Consider the following 16,373-nt stretch of genomic DNA (forward strand, 5'->3'; position numbering starts at 1 on the left):
TTGCTTCAGCAAGTCATTTAAAAATTCTTTACGAAATTGTTTCTAAAAAGATAAACACTGTTTAAATCAAAAAGACTTATCACTCAAGGATAAAATAAACTTTGATACTGTCATAAAAATATCTCATCCAAGAGTGCGCGAGCTCTTAAAAACTAATGTCCCTGGAAGTGACGCTACAATAGCATATTTAAATATTATTCATCGGGCTCTTAATGCGTTTTTATGTAAATTGATGACCCCTTTGGAACGCATTTTCAATATATCGTATTGTATCTTTTTTTTTACGTTTATGGAGAGCTTATTTGAATGATATACCGGAATATTCTATAACGAACAATTTCATTACTCTCAATACATACGTATGTTTAGAAATCAATGGACAAAATTTATTAAATGTGATTTTAATTTTAAATAAGATGAATCAACCCGAACTTTTTGTACCATTTTTATTTAGCAGTCAACCATGCGAAAGCTTTTTTCGTCACTTACGATCAATGAGTTCTACTTGCTCAACAATTGTCAATTGCAGTCTCCTGGAAAGTATTCACAGAATTAAACGTATACAGTTACAGAGTGACATATCCTCAATGAGCTCTGTTGCAACTGAGCAAGGATTCAGCTTTCCGCGTGCTAAAAAGTTTAGTTCGACTTCTGATGTAATAAATTTATCACTTCCAGGCATTGAAGAGATACAGCAAACTATTGAAAAACGAAACTAGAAGCATTTTCAGATATTTCAATGTTAGGTATGAATGTTGACATATCAAAATCACAGTTTATTAACATAAAAAACATTGAAATCGGCGATATTATACGTTTAGAAGAAGATGATGCTAACGATTCTTCATTATACAATCAGGATAGAGATCAGACTTCTAATCACAATTCTGATGCGCAAAGTATGCTGGACAATGAATCTGATGATTTTAACTTATTAGAAGATTTGACTGTTTTATCGTGTATTGAAGGATCGTTGAACCTTCGTGGTTACGATAAAAATAAAACTGACATAAAATCTGACAGTCCTTTTACCATTGTAAAAGATGGACAGAATAACGAGATTGTTGTTCGGAAATCTTCCATATGTTGGTTATTAAACCGAAATAATTGTAATTTAAGCAGTGATAGATTACAGCGTGTAAGAGAATGCGAATTTTCTAAGTATCGTTTGATGACTCGAAAGACTTCTGGTCTTAGTTTTTGTGAAACTCGCGAGGAAATACAGATTGGAGACTGGTGCTTATTTAAAAATATTGAAATAAAAAAATGCTTAATAGGTTTTGTCCTTGGATTTGCCTGTATGGAAAAAAAAATTCTGGAAGGCAAGAGAATACTCCAGTAACACTGCGCAAATTAAAGGCAATAAAAATATTGTGGGAATACTGTGCCATTGGTACTCTGTAGATAAGGAAGAATGCTTAAATCCAGAGCAAATGGAAATACAAGGATACATAGATGTTAAACAATATGTTATAACTATTTCAGCTCCATGCATGACTGATTTAAACTTAAGGCTAAGCCATGATGTTTTTGAAAAGATAAAAAAGTATTTATAATTAATATATTATACTTTTATAACCTTTTTATGATTATTATAACAAGCTACTTTGTGAATTAAATAAAGTTTATGAATACTACAAAATATTTTTTATTTTTTTACTTTTTCATGATGTACATTTAATAATACAAATTACTCGTATAATATTATATATATTATTATTTTAAACTTTTTAAAGAATTGGCATGTTGCTTCAAAAGTTAAATAAAATCTAATCAATTATATTAAAATTATTTAAAGCATTAATTAATGATTTCTATTATTATATATTATAATTTAAAATTATGATAAATTTGTAACATTATTTACATTAAAATTAGCAATAATAACAAGTAATGCTATTGAAATCATTTGCAATCACAATAGAATCATTTGTAATCACAATGAAATCATTTGTAATCACAATGATGTCATTTGTAATCACTGTGATATCATTTGTAATCACAATGAAATCAGCTGTGATCACAATCGATTTCACACAGTCGTATAAAATCACTTTATAGTTGTAATCACATCGTAATCAACTGTAATCAATTGTAATCAACTGTACTTTGTAATCACGTGTACATCCAATAGCTGAGTGAATAGCCCCTCGGCTCTGCATCCGCAATCGGATGGACAAGTCGAGCGGCAACATCAGACTATTGTTAATTATTTGGCGAAGTATATTTCTGAAAATCAGAAAGATTGGGATCGCTGGGTCCCTATGTTTTTATTGGCTTACAGATCTTCTAAACACGAGACTACTGGAGTAACTCCCGCCGAGCTGTGTTTTGCCCGAGATCTTAGGTTGCCGTTAGATCTGCTTTTAGGAAGTCCTCCGAGAGGAGGATCTCAGTCAATTGAAGGTTTTATTGGGAATTTGAAAGAGAAATTGGACAAGATCCATTCCAACGTTAGGGAACGTATGGATATAAAGTCTTCACGAGCAAAGTCTTGATATGATCAAAAGGCCAGGCAAACTCTTTTTCAAGAAGGGGAAAAAGTTTGGTTTTATAATCCTCGTAGGATGAAAGGTAGAGCCCCTAAATTGCAGAGCAATTGGGAAGGACCTTTCTTAATAGTGAAAAAGTTGAATGATGTGGTCTATTGTATTCAAAGATCTGTGAGACATAAGAAGAAAATTGTGCATGCGGATAGGTTGGCTTCTTTTTCCGAAAGACATTAGAGTTTGATAGGGATATTATGGACTAGGTTGGGTGTAATAATTTGCGGGGAAGGTTAATTACGGTAGAAATTAAGATTGTTGTGTTGCATTGTTTACTGCGCGTGTTATTTTGTTCTTAGAAATTTACGGAAGCCGAAGCGGTCGTAACTCCTCGCCGAGTTTGACATCTTGGGAGCTGGCTTGTTGCCGAACCTAATACCGGCGAAGGATAAGACTGCCTCTCTCACGGTTGTTTGATCCGTGGTTTTTCCGTGAGACATAGGGCAAATGCCGAGGCAGGGACTTGGGGAGTCTTTCAAGACGTTGGGTCCACGGTAAGCTTCCCCCCTCTTGTCCGAAGATTTAGAAGAGGAGCAGCGACATCTCCGACGACTTCAGGAGCTGAGAGGAAGAGGTCTGTGTTGGGAGGCGAGATCTCCTGCGAGAGAATTGATGAGGGGTCGCCCTGGAGTCGGCAGGGGGGAGAGAGTATCTCCTTCCGGAAGATGTCGATTGGGGACTCGCTCCATGAGGAAGAGGACATGATCCTGGAAGAGGACTTCCAGAGTACGGTTGGGACCGAGAAGAGGACGGTGCCCGGTAACCTGTGGCAGCAGCCCAGGATAGGGCAGGAGGCCGTCCCGGTACCCTGAAATCGTACAGAAAAGTTTGCCCAGTCAGGAAACTGCCCCTCCGGATTGTCGGGACGACAATCTGAAGAGGGGGGCGGGGCAGTGTTGCGCCCGCTCGCCCGTGCCGAGACGTTCGTTCTCGTGGGCTGAAATTGGCTTCGCTCCGCAGAAGTTTCAAGCCGAAGCGCGTCTTTTGACAACGGGGACGCATAGAATTATTGATTTAATTACCGCCTGTCACATTGATCTGGTGACTCGAATCGTTCGGTCCGGTTTCCCAGAACTTTCTTGTATTCCGTTCTGAGTTTAAATAAACCCGAGTTCCTATTTGTATAACGAGAGTGGTTATTTCTGCGATCCCGGAAGTACGCGGACGCGTTCGTGAGTGCGCGCGACACGAATAGCGAACGGAGCGTAACAATATGTTTAGCTTTCTTACCAGAGACATATATAGAAGAAGGTTTTCAATTAATATACGGCATCATTTTTCATGATTGCAAAAATTTGAAACCATTTATCTAGTATTATAAGGAGACATGGATAAATAGTTTTAAGTTCCTTCTGTATCTATGGAGAAAAATATAGAACAAATAATGTGTCAGAAAGACATAATCGCGAACTGAAGGAAAATCTAAAGAAACATTCAACGATTGTGGAATTTTTAGGTACAACTTAGAAATATTATGTTATCTTGTATTCAATACGCGTTTATATCACCATAACGTAGTTTCAAAAATGCATAAATGCGTGCACATATATGCTGCGTAACTTTTTAAAATTCAGTATTACTTACAACTCACCTTATTGAACATAAAAAAACTATAAGAAGTATATTCAACCATGCTAAATTCTGGGCGAGATCAGAATGTGATGTTGTAAAAGCAAAAGAAAATGAATTGAAAAAAATTTGGGAAAAGATAGAGTTAAATAAAGAAGATCTAGACTTATTGTTAATTTTGTATAAATTATTAAAACTAATAGGAAAAAATAAAAAACAATTATAAATATTTTATTTCCTTTTCTGTTTTTAATGTTCCTTTTTAGTATACATGCGTATAAAACTAAACAAACCGCCAATTTTAAATGATGAATCAATCGTGCAGAATAACTAAGCATCTCGATTCAAGCAGTTAGGTCTCACGCTGGGAGTTTCTTTAGTTTAATTATTCGTGGGAAGCACGCACACACACACACACACACACACACACACACACCCGGGGGGTGCGAGGGGGGGCCTTCGGCCTCCCCTTCTTCGCACCCACCCCGCCGGTAGGCAGCGTGGACCTCGCTTTACAACTTAAAGTACATGCTAAGCTAAGTTGTAAAGCGAAATTATAAAATACATGCATGGAGGGGTGCAAGGGGGCTTACATGCATGAGCGCACGTGAACAGGAAGGCTTTTCTCCCCTGCACCCCCCCCCATGCATGTACTTTATAATTTCGCTTTACAACTTAGCATGTACTTTATGTTGTAAAGCGAAGTCCACGCTGCTTACCGGCAGGGTGGGTGCGGGGGAGGGGGGGCCGAAGGCCCCCCCCTTGCACCCCCCCGTGTGTGTGTGCTTCCCACGCATAATTAAACTAATGAAACTCCCAGCGTGAGACCTAACTGCTTGAATCGAGATGCGATAAAGTAGAAGATAATAAGTGCTATTATAAAGATAACTAATTACTATTTATAATTCGTTATTTGTCCACACATAGATATGACCACATATGTTGGACTTAACAAATATTCATGCGCGTATATTTTGAAAAAGGCTTCCTAAGTAACACAGATTATACTACTTACGCAGTGCTACTAATCTACAAAAATTAATTTGTGTTGCCTAGGGATTTTTGTTAGTACCAACATGGTCTCCTCCATTTTTATGGAAATTGTCGCCTTACCACTAATGCATTGTGTTATAAAAGGAAAAAAAAGGATAAACAAGATGCAATTGATATACAGTCCAAGTAGACCTTGTTTTCGCAGAACGACAATTAACTTAATTATTATATTATTGGAGCTATTCTACTATATTACTCTTTTACACTTGTATTCTATTCTATTTTATCACTACTCTATTCAATTATATTTAACAAAAGACAGGAGCGTCTCGTTTGACTACGTTGCGATTGACAACAACCACCCACAGCTATGAATACGGGCCTGTATCAGCAGCCTAAAAACATCATATTTTACTTACTTCCATAACAGTAGCAACCTCGCTTGAAATCAATCCGTTATTTTTCAAATGAACTATTGTATTCTTCAAAGTTTTAATTCTTTTAGTTTTACGTCTATCCCTTGTTTGAAAAACTTTTAACTTTTGTGATGTTTTTTCATAATACTTTCTAAATAATTTTCAATTATTATTATCGGATGTAAAATCATCACGACAAAAATCACCAACATATCTATTTGTAAGATGACGGCGTTTTTGGTTGACTTCTCCATTTTCACTTTTTCTATACACATTGGTAAAGCCAAGTTGTTCATTTCGTTTTTATTATTTTGCATTTCAGTTTTAAGCGTTTCAGTGACTAATTCAAATTTATTACATATTATCTTAGTTAGCGTTATGGCTGCGCGCCCTCTGTTAGTAGTCAAGTCAACTTCTTAGTAATCTTGGCGCCAGCGCTTGCGTTAGGTCAGGTTCGTTCACACGATTGTAAAGCAGCACATTTTCACTCGTGCCCGAAATAAAGCATTCTGGATTTCAAAACCTTCGCAATTTATTCAAGAGATACCTACAGTACCTCGTTAACATTTTGTCGCCCAACGTGGGGCTCGGGTGGAAACAATCGGATTGAAGATAGCAATCGATAGATTCGCAAACAGAATCATAGCATAACCTGTCGCATAACCTCGTAACGCGGGATCGTACAACCGGGGTTGCGTGATGGCCGTCGTAGCAAACACACGCGTTTTAACCTAGCTAGTGTGACCGTGGAAGTTTTTATATAATTTCGAGGGTTTTTTAGCGGATACGGAGAGTAGATTAGGAGTCTTCGAGGGGTTTACACGACTTTTAGGATAACCAGGTCAAAAGGGGAAAAGAAAAATTCCCCCCGTGAAGGAGGGAACAAGGAGAAACAAATTCAAGAAGATTGGGGATACACAGAAAACGAGGGAATGACTTCCGATAAATGATACAAAGAAATCAGCAATGGAAGTCGCAGCGACTGAATTAGTGAACGAGAGGAAAAGAGCCGCTGAAGATGGTTCCAACGAAAATAGAGAGGAGGATACACAGGGATTCTCACAGAAAGAAGGAGAGTGGCAGACGGTAGGACAAAAAAAGATGGCGAAGGATAAGCGCGCCAAAATTTTACAAGAAATGACTACTATGAAGATTGGCAACAAGGAAGAGAGGAACAACCAATCAGGTAATGATGACGTCAGCACGGAAAATCCGACGCACGAATCAGGAAACACCATCACGGAAGATTCCAGGTATGCATCGACGAGTGAGATGAAGATAGATATGGAGGAGACGCAGCACACAAATACCACGTGTACCGCTAAACCAAACCCGAACGCGAAAGTTAATCTGAATACGGGTATGGCGGAAAATAGTAGAGCTATGGAGAAGACGGCACGAGAGGAATACATGAATCGTGCAGGGACGCTGGAGAAAATCAGTGAGTTAGATGCATCTGAATTGGCTAATCAGAAGCAGGTTAAATTTAACGAAGGGACCAATATAACATATAAACTAGTACTCAAATTGAATAAAGATAGAGTACAGACAAAAAAAGGTAAGAATTATTTTAAAATTTGGAAAATAGCTACAAGGGAAAAAATATTCCCAAAAGATATTATTATGTTATCTCATACTACGGCTATTTGTAAATTTAGTAACTGTAATGACGCAAATATTTGTTTAGAAGGGATCAATAATCTTACAGAAGAGACAGGATTATCAGCAGAAATCGACCAAAGGGGATCGAAGTTTGTCGGGGTGATCTCTGACTGGGGAGATAGCATTGCGGATTTATGGGATTCAATGGATGACCATGACGACGTTCTGAAAATTGGAAGGATGTACAGAAAAAAGTGGGATAAAGAAAAGAAGATACTGTCGGAAGAGGATACAGGAAATCTGATTATCACTTTTATTGGTGACAAAGTCCGTAAAAAGCTAGATCTATTTGGACAGAGAACAGCAATTAAAGTTAGGCCATTTATAGCGTCGGTCAAGCAATGTTTCAAGTGTTAGGTTTGGCCACATAAAAGCACTGTGCAAGAGTGAAGAGAGATGCATAATATGTGGAGAACTAGCACATGGAAATTGTACAAGAGAAACAAAATGCAGAAATTGCGGAGGCAATCACAGATCTACATGAAGAATGTGCAGAGAATATGAGAAAAATAAAAATATAAATTTGGCTATGGGACTCAATAATGTATCACGTAGGGAGGCAGAAAGAATATTGGCGGGAAGAGAACAAGATAAAGAACCAGAACAAATACGATAGGTATGAAGCACCAGCTCAATGAGGTTCTTCACTAACTTTTGCTCCCGCCAGGAGAGCCACTGTGCCTGGTAGCTAACGGCGCAAATTTCAAAGCAGCGAAAGAATAAAAAAGAATTGTGATAATAATGAGTGGCAAAAAATACGCAAAGTAGTCTGTGGAAAAATTAAAAAAAAGAGCTCCGTTCTCGGAGAGCAAAAGTAACGGGGAAAAAAAAGGATTTACAAGATCGGTAAAATAGATCGTCAATATAGGTTATTATGTCTAATATACTCTTTACCCGGCGAACCAAATTGTAACAGAGTTATTTCAGTTAATGAATGCAAACAAACATTATTAATTGACATACAGTCATAATATTTTTATTAAACTCGCGCGGAATACTACCGATTTTGATATGGTGCTGCACTCTATGCTAGCTTTCACTGAAGAACCTCATGGTCAAAACTTACCCAACCAAGAAAAGAGATGGAAGGAAGGTTGGAAGAACCGCAGACAACCAAAAAGTTAATTACATACAAAGAAGATAGGGAGGACAGACAAAGGAAGAAAACCAATACATATAAAGACAAAGTGTCTATACAGAAAACTAAACAAGAAAATTACTATAAAGAAATTGATAATAGAAAAGAAAAAATAACAAAGGACAAAAGAGGAATAGCTTTAAAACAAATGGAAAAACAACCAGAAGGATGGGACAAAGAGACATCTGAGGAAGAATCGGATATTAACACACCAGAGGAAGAAAGACAAAGCCTGAAGGAAGAAAACGTACATCTTCCGGAAAGCTTGAACAGAGAACGAGATATCATTACAAGTTTAGCAGCAAAATTAATATACTATACTAATCAAGACTGGGAGTTTAGAAGAATTATACAGGAAATGATCCAAGGACCAGAGCAAAAAGAACTAGAAGTAAGAAGTCAGGGAGATAAATATAACCAAACAAGATATATTACAAAAGAAAAAAGAATTGGAACTAGATGAAAAAATTAGAAGACAAAGGATGATAATTAGCGATATGAAAAGAGATTTTAGAAGAGATCAAGGGCAACAAATAGCGCGTGTAAGAGTTCGTTCGGACTCTTCACAGCGTTAACAAGATATCGGCAAATTCAACTTAAAAATAGTTAATTGGAACTGCAGAGAATTTCAAGGTAAGAAAAATGAGATAATCAAAAGAGCACAAGAATACGATATAATTATATTTACAGAAACGAAGTGTAATAAAAATAACATTTATATCCCAGGATTCAAATCGTATTGTAAACTAAGTAGAGGTGTTCGGGCGCGCAATAAACGCGCCGAACGAATCGCCGAATCCGTTCCGCGAGAACGCGAGATATCGCGAATGGCTTCGCTCAGCCTTTCAACTATGAGACGACCGGGGTTTCAGCTTGAACGCGGACTCGATCGCTTGTTAGGAATTTGAGTGGAAGGCCCAAAAGACAGCAATTGACTTATAATACATATAAACTTTATTCGATATAATAACGAAACTGACGAAACGCGAGATGTACAGACAAATTAGTGCGAATGCACTCGGCGCGCTGTGCCTTGTAGTTTTGAAGTGCGGTTTACATAAAGTGCGCACAGAAACGCGGTAGAAACGAGAGACGGTATCGCGAATGCAATTGTCGCGGTGTGACGGAGTTGCGAAACGCGGTCTTACGTCCGATGCCTACAGAGACACGGTAGGTAGATACGGCAGGAAGCGAAGCACCGGGGCCACGACAGCGAGAGAGCTCGCTACGAGGCCGAGCGTGCTCGACCCCGCGGGATCGTGATCGTCGGTTTGGTAGGCTGGAGTTCGGGGACACCTGAGAGCACTCAGTCGAGACTCGGAGCACCGGACCTCGTTTTATGTGTCGCCCTAGGAAGTTGGATAGGGTAGGCTTCGTCGAAGGCAGCAGAGAGCCGGAGATAAGACGAAGTGTCGGCTCCTGTCGGAGCGCCGATTTAAATACCCCGACGCGGCGGGTTCGTTGGAAGGGAGGCCGGCGGTCGGGCGAGCCGCGTAAGGATGCTGACGCGCGCTCGCCTTCGGCGCGGATCGGCTCCTTCCGGCAATTTTGAACTTATCGATAATTTTGCGTGAGAAGCAGAAGAAAAGTATATCGCAGTACATATAACGGACGGATACAATTTTATATTAATAAATTGGGGGAATCCCCAACAAGAGGTAATAGTGGAGGAGTAGCAATTAGTGTTAAAGAAAATATAGAATTTGAAATTATAAATAGCTGGCAAAAAATAAACGATATATTTGACATTATAGGAGTAAAACTTATTAATACAAAAGAAAAATTCAATATAGTTGCAATATATAGAAGACCAGGAGACATAACAGACAAAATATGGAAAGATATATATAAATTTGAGACTAAAAACTTAGAGACTATTATTGCAGGAGACTTTAATGCACATCATACATTATGGAATTGTTATGATATAGATAAACAAGGAGAATACTTATATAAAAATATGTATGATAATGATATATATGCGTCAATGTAAATACATTAACAAGAATGGGAGCAATAGGACAACATTCAAATAATTTAGATTTATTTTTTGCCACGTCAAGAATATGTGATGATATTGAATATGAACAAATTAATGATACTTGGGATTCCGACTATCATCCAGTAGAAATTAGATTAACAACAGAAATAGAAAGCTACATTAAAAAAACTAATAAATTCTCTACTAAAAAAACAAGATGAATAGAATACAAATACAAGATGGAACAAATAATTAAGGATAATATAGAAGAATATAAAAAGACATTATTAGGAAACAAGACCAACAAGAAAGAAAAATACTCAGCCTTTATCAAAGTAATTAAAACAACGATTAAAAACATCACGGAAGATGGAAGAAAAGCAAGAAATCAGAATAAAGAAGAGCAACAGAATAAAAGAACGACGGGAGAAAAATCAAGAGGAAGAAAAGTTATATGGTGGGATGCGGAATGTGATGAAACAATGACAAAAAGACAAAGAGCGCTAAAGAATTAAAAAAAAAGAAGGATTTACATTTGTTACGTCCTGCGGACTCCACGATATCCCTTTTTCGCGGGAATTCTTATGCACCTAAGATAGCCCTAAGATTAGGATAAACAAGCCGAGTACGGACGGTTATCGATCGGGGTGAGGTTAGACCTCGCATTCCTTTTTTTTATACAACTATAATAGCTATTTGCCTAGGCGACGAAGCGACCTTCCAGAGTAAAATATTGACAGACGGGGCATACGTAATCGGATTTTGTCTATCAACCTTGTCTGGCCCATAACTATAAACCCGGCGACACGACGCGCCAAAAAGGCCTGAATCCTAGATAGAGTTGATGAAGATCTTTATTGCATCGAGCGAGCACTCTAAAATTGCTCATGCAATGTTTCCGACAAACAGAGACAAACCCTAGGACGTGATTGTAAATACACGTGGCGGAAGTTCTGTTTGCCTTGTACCTACTATTAAGATTGAGAAGTATGCATCGTCTGTTGATATAAAAACAGGGTCGCGAAATAAGTAAGGAACCCCAATAAAAGAGAAATCGGCGATAGCCGAAAAACAAATGCGTCACTGGAAAGAACCGATGGATTACACCCCCAATAAGACAGTGGAGCCTTAAGAGGGGGCTCATTAATGGAAAACCGCAAAAATTGATAACCGTCTCTAGCTTTCCAGGATAGGCGAAAACTTAAGAATCTACCTCTTGGGTGAGGAACATCTCAACCAATAAAAAATCCGTTAAACAAAAATTAGAAACATCCCGCCAACCCGAAATCCTTTAAACGAAAACCAGACACACCCCACATGAAACCCACCCCTTCCATTTCCTACATTTTCCTATATAAACCCCGAGATTGCGGCACTCCCCCTCAAAAACTTCTCAGTCTCTTCAAGCCTCTAAAGATTTAATCTACATTTCGGCATTATAATCGTGATCTCTTCCGTTTTCGAGTCACGATTCCGCGTTTAGAGTCTGTGCAAGAGATCCAACAGCACATCAGTCGCTCCGACTCATCCACCAACGTCCATTTCGAGAAGAAACCCACTCCGACGTTTTGAACTCACCGAGTAGTAAGTCGCAAACACACTCCTTTCTATTACCCTTATTTTCTTGTGTTCGGGAAGTCTCTCGGATCCATGTCCCTCAAATCCTCTAGCCCCTTTTTTTTCTCTATTATTCACGGATTAGTCGATTCGTCGGCAGATTCGGAATAATCTCTTCTATTATTCACGGATTAGTCGATTTGTCGGCAGATTCGGAATAATCTCTTCTATTATTCACGGATTAGTCGATTCGTCGGCAGATTCGGAATAATCTCTTCTATTATTCACGGATTAGTCGATTCGTCGGCAGATTCGGAATAATCTATTACTTCGAGCTACCTGACTCGTCGGTGGACTCGAGGTATTGTTCTATCTCCCTAATCTCCAAAACCCGAGCTGACTTCTCCGCAATTAGCGGGCTTAAATATTAACAATCCACTAATTTGTAGTGGATTCGGGTAGTCCCACCCATAAGAGGTCGCGAACCGCCGCGAGACACATAAAGAATCGTCGGAACAGGCGGGCGCGAAAAGAGCTTGACTTCCCTCAAGAATCAGCCAACGTAGGTCCTCTGCGACTCGCTACTCCGCCGCCTCCGCCAACCTTTCCGGAAGAACCCTGTTCATCACAGGAAAATCGCCCCTTTATCATCTTGTCTTATCGCCCAGTTGTCCTACCCTCTCGCCCAATTGCTGAACATTCTCGCTCTGTTTGCCGCGTGGCTCCGTTTCGCGTAGTCCCGGTTCGCGCGGTCCCCGTCAACCCCGATCCAGCCCGTTTCCTAGAACCTCCCGATTCTCCCTCCTCTTCCCGAAGTCCGTCCCCGACCTCCTCGACCGCCTCGACCGTTGTAAACCTCAAGGAAGTAGACGAACCCTAGGTGATAGACTTAGAGTAATAATTATAAAATACATTCATTTTTATTCTAATTCTCATATGTTTCGCCTAAGAATTTCATTAAATGTACATAATGTTCAACAACCGTCTGCACAAGTTCTTCTTCGTTTTATTATATACATCCACACTTTTTACACTAACGCCTAGTTTATAATTATTTTCATATCAAATAACATTATTTTTTTTATGTCAAATAAATATGAATACTTATGTTAAAGACATCTCCATTCTTTCTTTAATTTAAGACCTAACCCTCAGTACTTTCCTTCTCTCAAAATTGCACGAGGTCCGATCCTGAGTTAAAGGAATTAAATTTTCTGACTCGAAAAAGGACCAACGATCGCACCGCTCACGAAAGGCGTCCTAGCGTCTTTACGGACGTCGACCCTTCCTGAGTCATAAAAGTGCGCTCGGCTCGCGCCTCGCGTCTCAGAGCGCGTACCTGCGAGCAACATTTGTAAGTATCTAGTTGCGTCCTCCCTTACCCCGACCCCTTTGGTTAGCCTTTCCTTCTTAATCCCGGGATTGGACGTAACACACTCATTAGTAGAATATAACAAGAGAAAAGCGGAAGCAAAGAAGATTATTAACACAAAGAAAAGAGAAAGTTTTGACAAATTTTGTGCATCAATTAACAGATTTACGAGTCAAACATATTTATGGAATAAAATGAGAATTTTCAAAAATGTTAAAAAGAAGATAAATTGGAATAATTGGACGAACAAAAATAGAAAAGAAGAAATTAGAAAAGAAATTGATAAACTAGCACCACCAAGTGTTCAAGTAGAAATGATGGATCAGGAAAGAGTATACAACACGAAAGACAGCTTGGAAGATAAGTTTACAAGAGAAGAACTGAAAAGAGCACTACAAATGATCAAGAAAAAATCGGCACCAGGAAGAGACGGAATAGAATATTGTATGCTGAAAGACATGACTGAAGAGATGGAGGAGGTGATGCTGGAAATATGTAATGAAGTGTGGACAACGGACTGGTTCCCGGAAGGCTGGAGGAAATACCAGACGATGTTTATAGACAAAGTTGGAAAAGAAAAAGTCAGGCCAATTGCACTATCATCTTGTGTAGAAAAAGTCATGGAAAGGATGGTGAACGAGCGCATGGTCTGGTGGGCGGAACGAAATAACAAATTAGCGAGAGATCAGAATGGATTTAAGAGAGGAAGGTCATGTGCAGAAAATTTGGTCAGGTTAACAACAGATATAAGGAACAGTATTTATACAAACCAATATATTTGGGCAGCTTTCTTAGATGTTTCATCAGCATACGATGACGTAATATATAGTATATTAATGACAATTTTAAAGAAACTTAAATGCCCGGTCAAGCGAGTCAGTGGTCTCCTATGCTAGATGCTGGATTCACGCTCCGGAGATCCGGGTTTGATCCCAGCCAGGTACACAAAATCCTGGGGGGGTTTTTTCCCCGGTAATTCGTGGTTGGTCCAGTAGAAGGCGGCGGGGGCTACAGGATGCGCGCCTCCTCGGAATTTTCGGGGAACGCCATCAAGTCGATTTCTCCCTCCTAATGGGGGACTCGCCCTCACCTGCCCCGATTTGATGGGTATGGTGGGGAAAGAGGAGATATTGGCGCTATTCACCGAGTGGATTGCCGGTATAAGCAACCAACCCAGGATACTGGTTAGGGCACCCTCTTGTCCTGGGGGTGAGAAATCGCCCCCGAAGGCGGATGAACTATTACTCAAGGTAATCAATGGCGTAGGATTAGGCAGGCAAGGGGAAATCACCTGATTATTGTCCCAAGAGAACGCTTCATGAATGTACGAAACAGAGGAAATGGTTGTGCCGAGCGATCCGGCTAGCGACCGGCGCTGCACTGATTCCGGGTCAGGCAGTGTGAAATGGGCTACCGGGCATGTGGAGGTGAAGGGACGGGCCTCACATGCGAAATGGATGACTGGACCCAATAACAAGCTACAGCTGAGGAACAACTTATCCATTGGCACATGGAATGTTAGAGGTTTACTTCACGCAGGAAAACTAAATCTCCTTGAACGAGAGCTGATGAGGGAGAAGGTTGACATATGTGGCATCTCTGAAACCCACTGGAAGGATCAAGGACATTTCCACACGGAACACCATAACATATACATGCCAGGAGGTGCGAACAGAGGACGGAATGGAGTCGCGTTCTTGGTTAGCAGGAGGATTGCACAGACGGTGCACTCGTATGAGCCCATCAATGACAAAATAATCAAAATCACCCTTGCAGCTAGATCGAGAAACCTTCACCTGGTACAGGTGTATATGCCTACAGGCGACGCTCTTGACGAAGAAATCGAGTCAATCTATGGTGATGTGGAGGATCTCCTGAGAAATATACCCTCGAAGGAACCAGTAGTAATCATTGGAGACTTCAATGCCAAGGTGGGGAAGGTCGAGGAGGCTCACCTAAGAGGCACAGGGGGAGCATTTGGACTGGGTGTGAGGAACGAGAGAGAAGAACGCCTCATTCAGTTTGCGGTGGAGAACGACCTGGCCATCATGAATACCATGTTTCAACACCATCCTCGAAGACTGTCGACTTGGATCAGTCCCAATAAGGAATACCGAAATCAAATTGACTACATGATGATCAAAAAGAGATGGAGGACATTGATAAGAAATGTCAAGCCTGGAGCGGACTGTGACTCTGATCACAAACTACTACTAGGAGCCTTCAGCATAAAACTCCACTTCCTGAAGAGGGGGAAAAAACAGGATATAACACGAATTGGAAACATGGAGGCCTTCCAACAAAATCTCATGGATAACGCTGACTGGGGAAGGAGCGATGATCCAAACAAATGCTGGGAAAACATCAAGAAATGGATCAAAAGGGCAGTCAGGGAAAGCGGAGCAATAGAAATCCGGAAGAAGAAGCACTGGATGACCGATGCAATGCTGCAACTGGTGGAAGAGAGGCGACGTATCAGAGGCAGTTTGGGTAACGCAGGTAACGCAGATAACGCGGACCGATTACGCTGGATCAGCCAACAGATCAAACAAGCATGTAATCAGGATAAAAACAACTTCCTAAAAAACATATGCTCTGATATTGAACGACACGCCAACCGACACGAGTCCCATGAACTTTTCAAAACGGTCAAGTACCTGACCAAGGAATTCAAGCCTCAAACCCAAGTAATCAAGAATGAGCAGGGCGCGAAGATCACGGACCCAAAAGGCATTGCAGAAACATGGCGACAGTACTGCACCAACCTGTACAGGGACGAACATAGTCAAGTGGGCCCCCCATGTGGGCCCTATGAGCAACTGGAACCTCCCATCTTGCGCTCAGAGGTAGAAAAAGCAATTGGGCAGCTGAAAAAGGGGAAATCACCCGGGGCAGATGGCATAACCGCAGAAGTGATCAAAACCATGGGCTAAGCGGGAATGGACACAATGCTGGAGCTATGTAACGTCATCTGGAGGACCGAAAAATGGCCTGACGACTGGCGCTACTCGACCTTCGTCCCGATCTACAAGAAGGGTTCCCTCACTGAATGCTCCAATTACAGGACAGTGGCTCTTATTCCCCACGCGAGCAAGATCCTTCTCCATGTCCTTCATAACAGACTAAAGTGCTTCCTGCT

At 40.3% G+C, this 16,373-nt stretch overlaps 1 protein-coding gene across 1 annotated transcript; it reads left to right on the forward strand.

The window, feature by feature from the left end:
- Window positions 1–14,574: 14,574 nt before the first annotated feature.
- LOC112466477 (craniofacial development protein 2-like) lies at window positions 14,575–16,167 on the forward strand. The gene has a single exon (XM_025034579.1). It carries the CDS (start codon window positions 14,575–14,577, stop codon window positions 16,165–16,167), a length of 1,593 nt encoding a protein of 530 aa, XP_024890347.1.
- Window positions 16,168–16,373: the final 206 nt, after the last annotated feature.

This window comes from Temnothorax curvispinosus, unplaced genomic scaffold (genome assembly GCF_003070985.1).
Source record: "Temnothorax curvispinosus isolate PA1 unplaced genomic scaffold, ASM307098v1 QBEX01001576.1, whole genome shotgun sequence".
NCBI classification, from domain to species: Eukaryota; Metazoa; Arthropoda; class Insecta; order Hymenoptera; family Formicidae; genus Temnothorax; species Temnothorax curvispinosus.

What these genes read in the sequence shown, in the direction of transcription:
- LOC112466477 (XM_025034579.1), top strand. Translation starts at nt 14,575, where the DNA reads ATGGTTGTGCCGAGCGATCCGGCTAGCGACCGGCGCTGCACTGATTCC.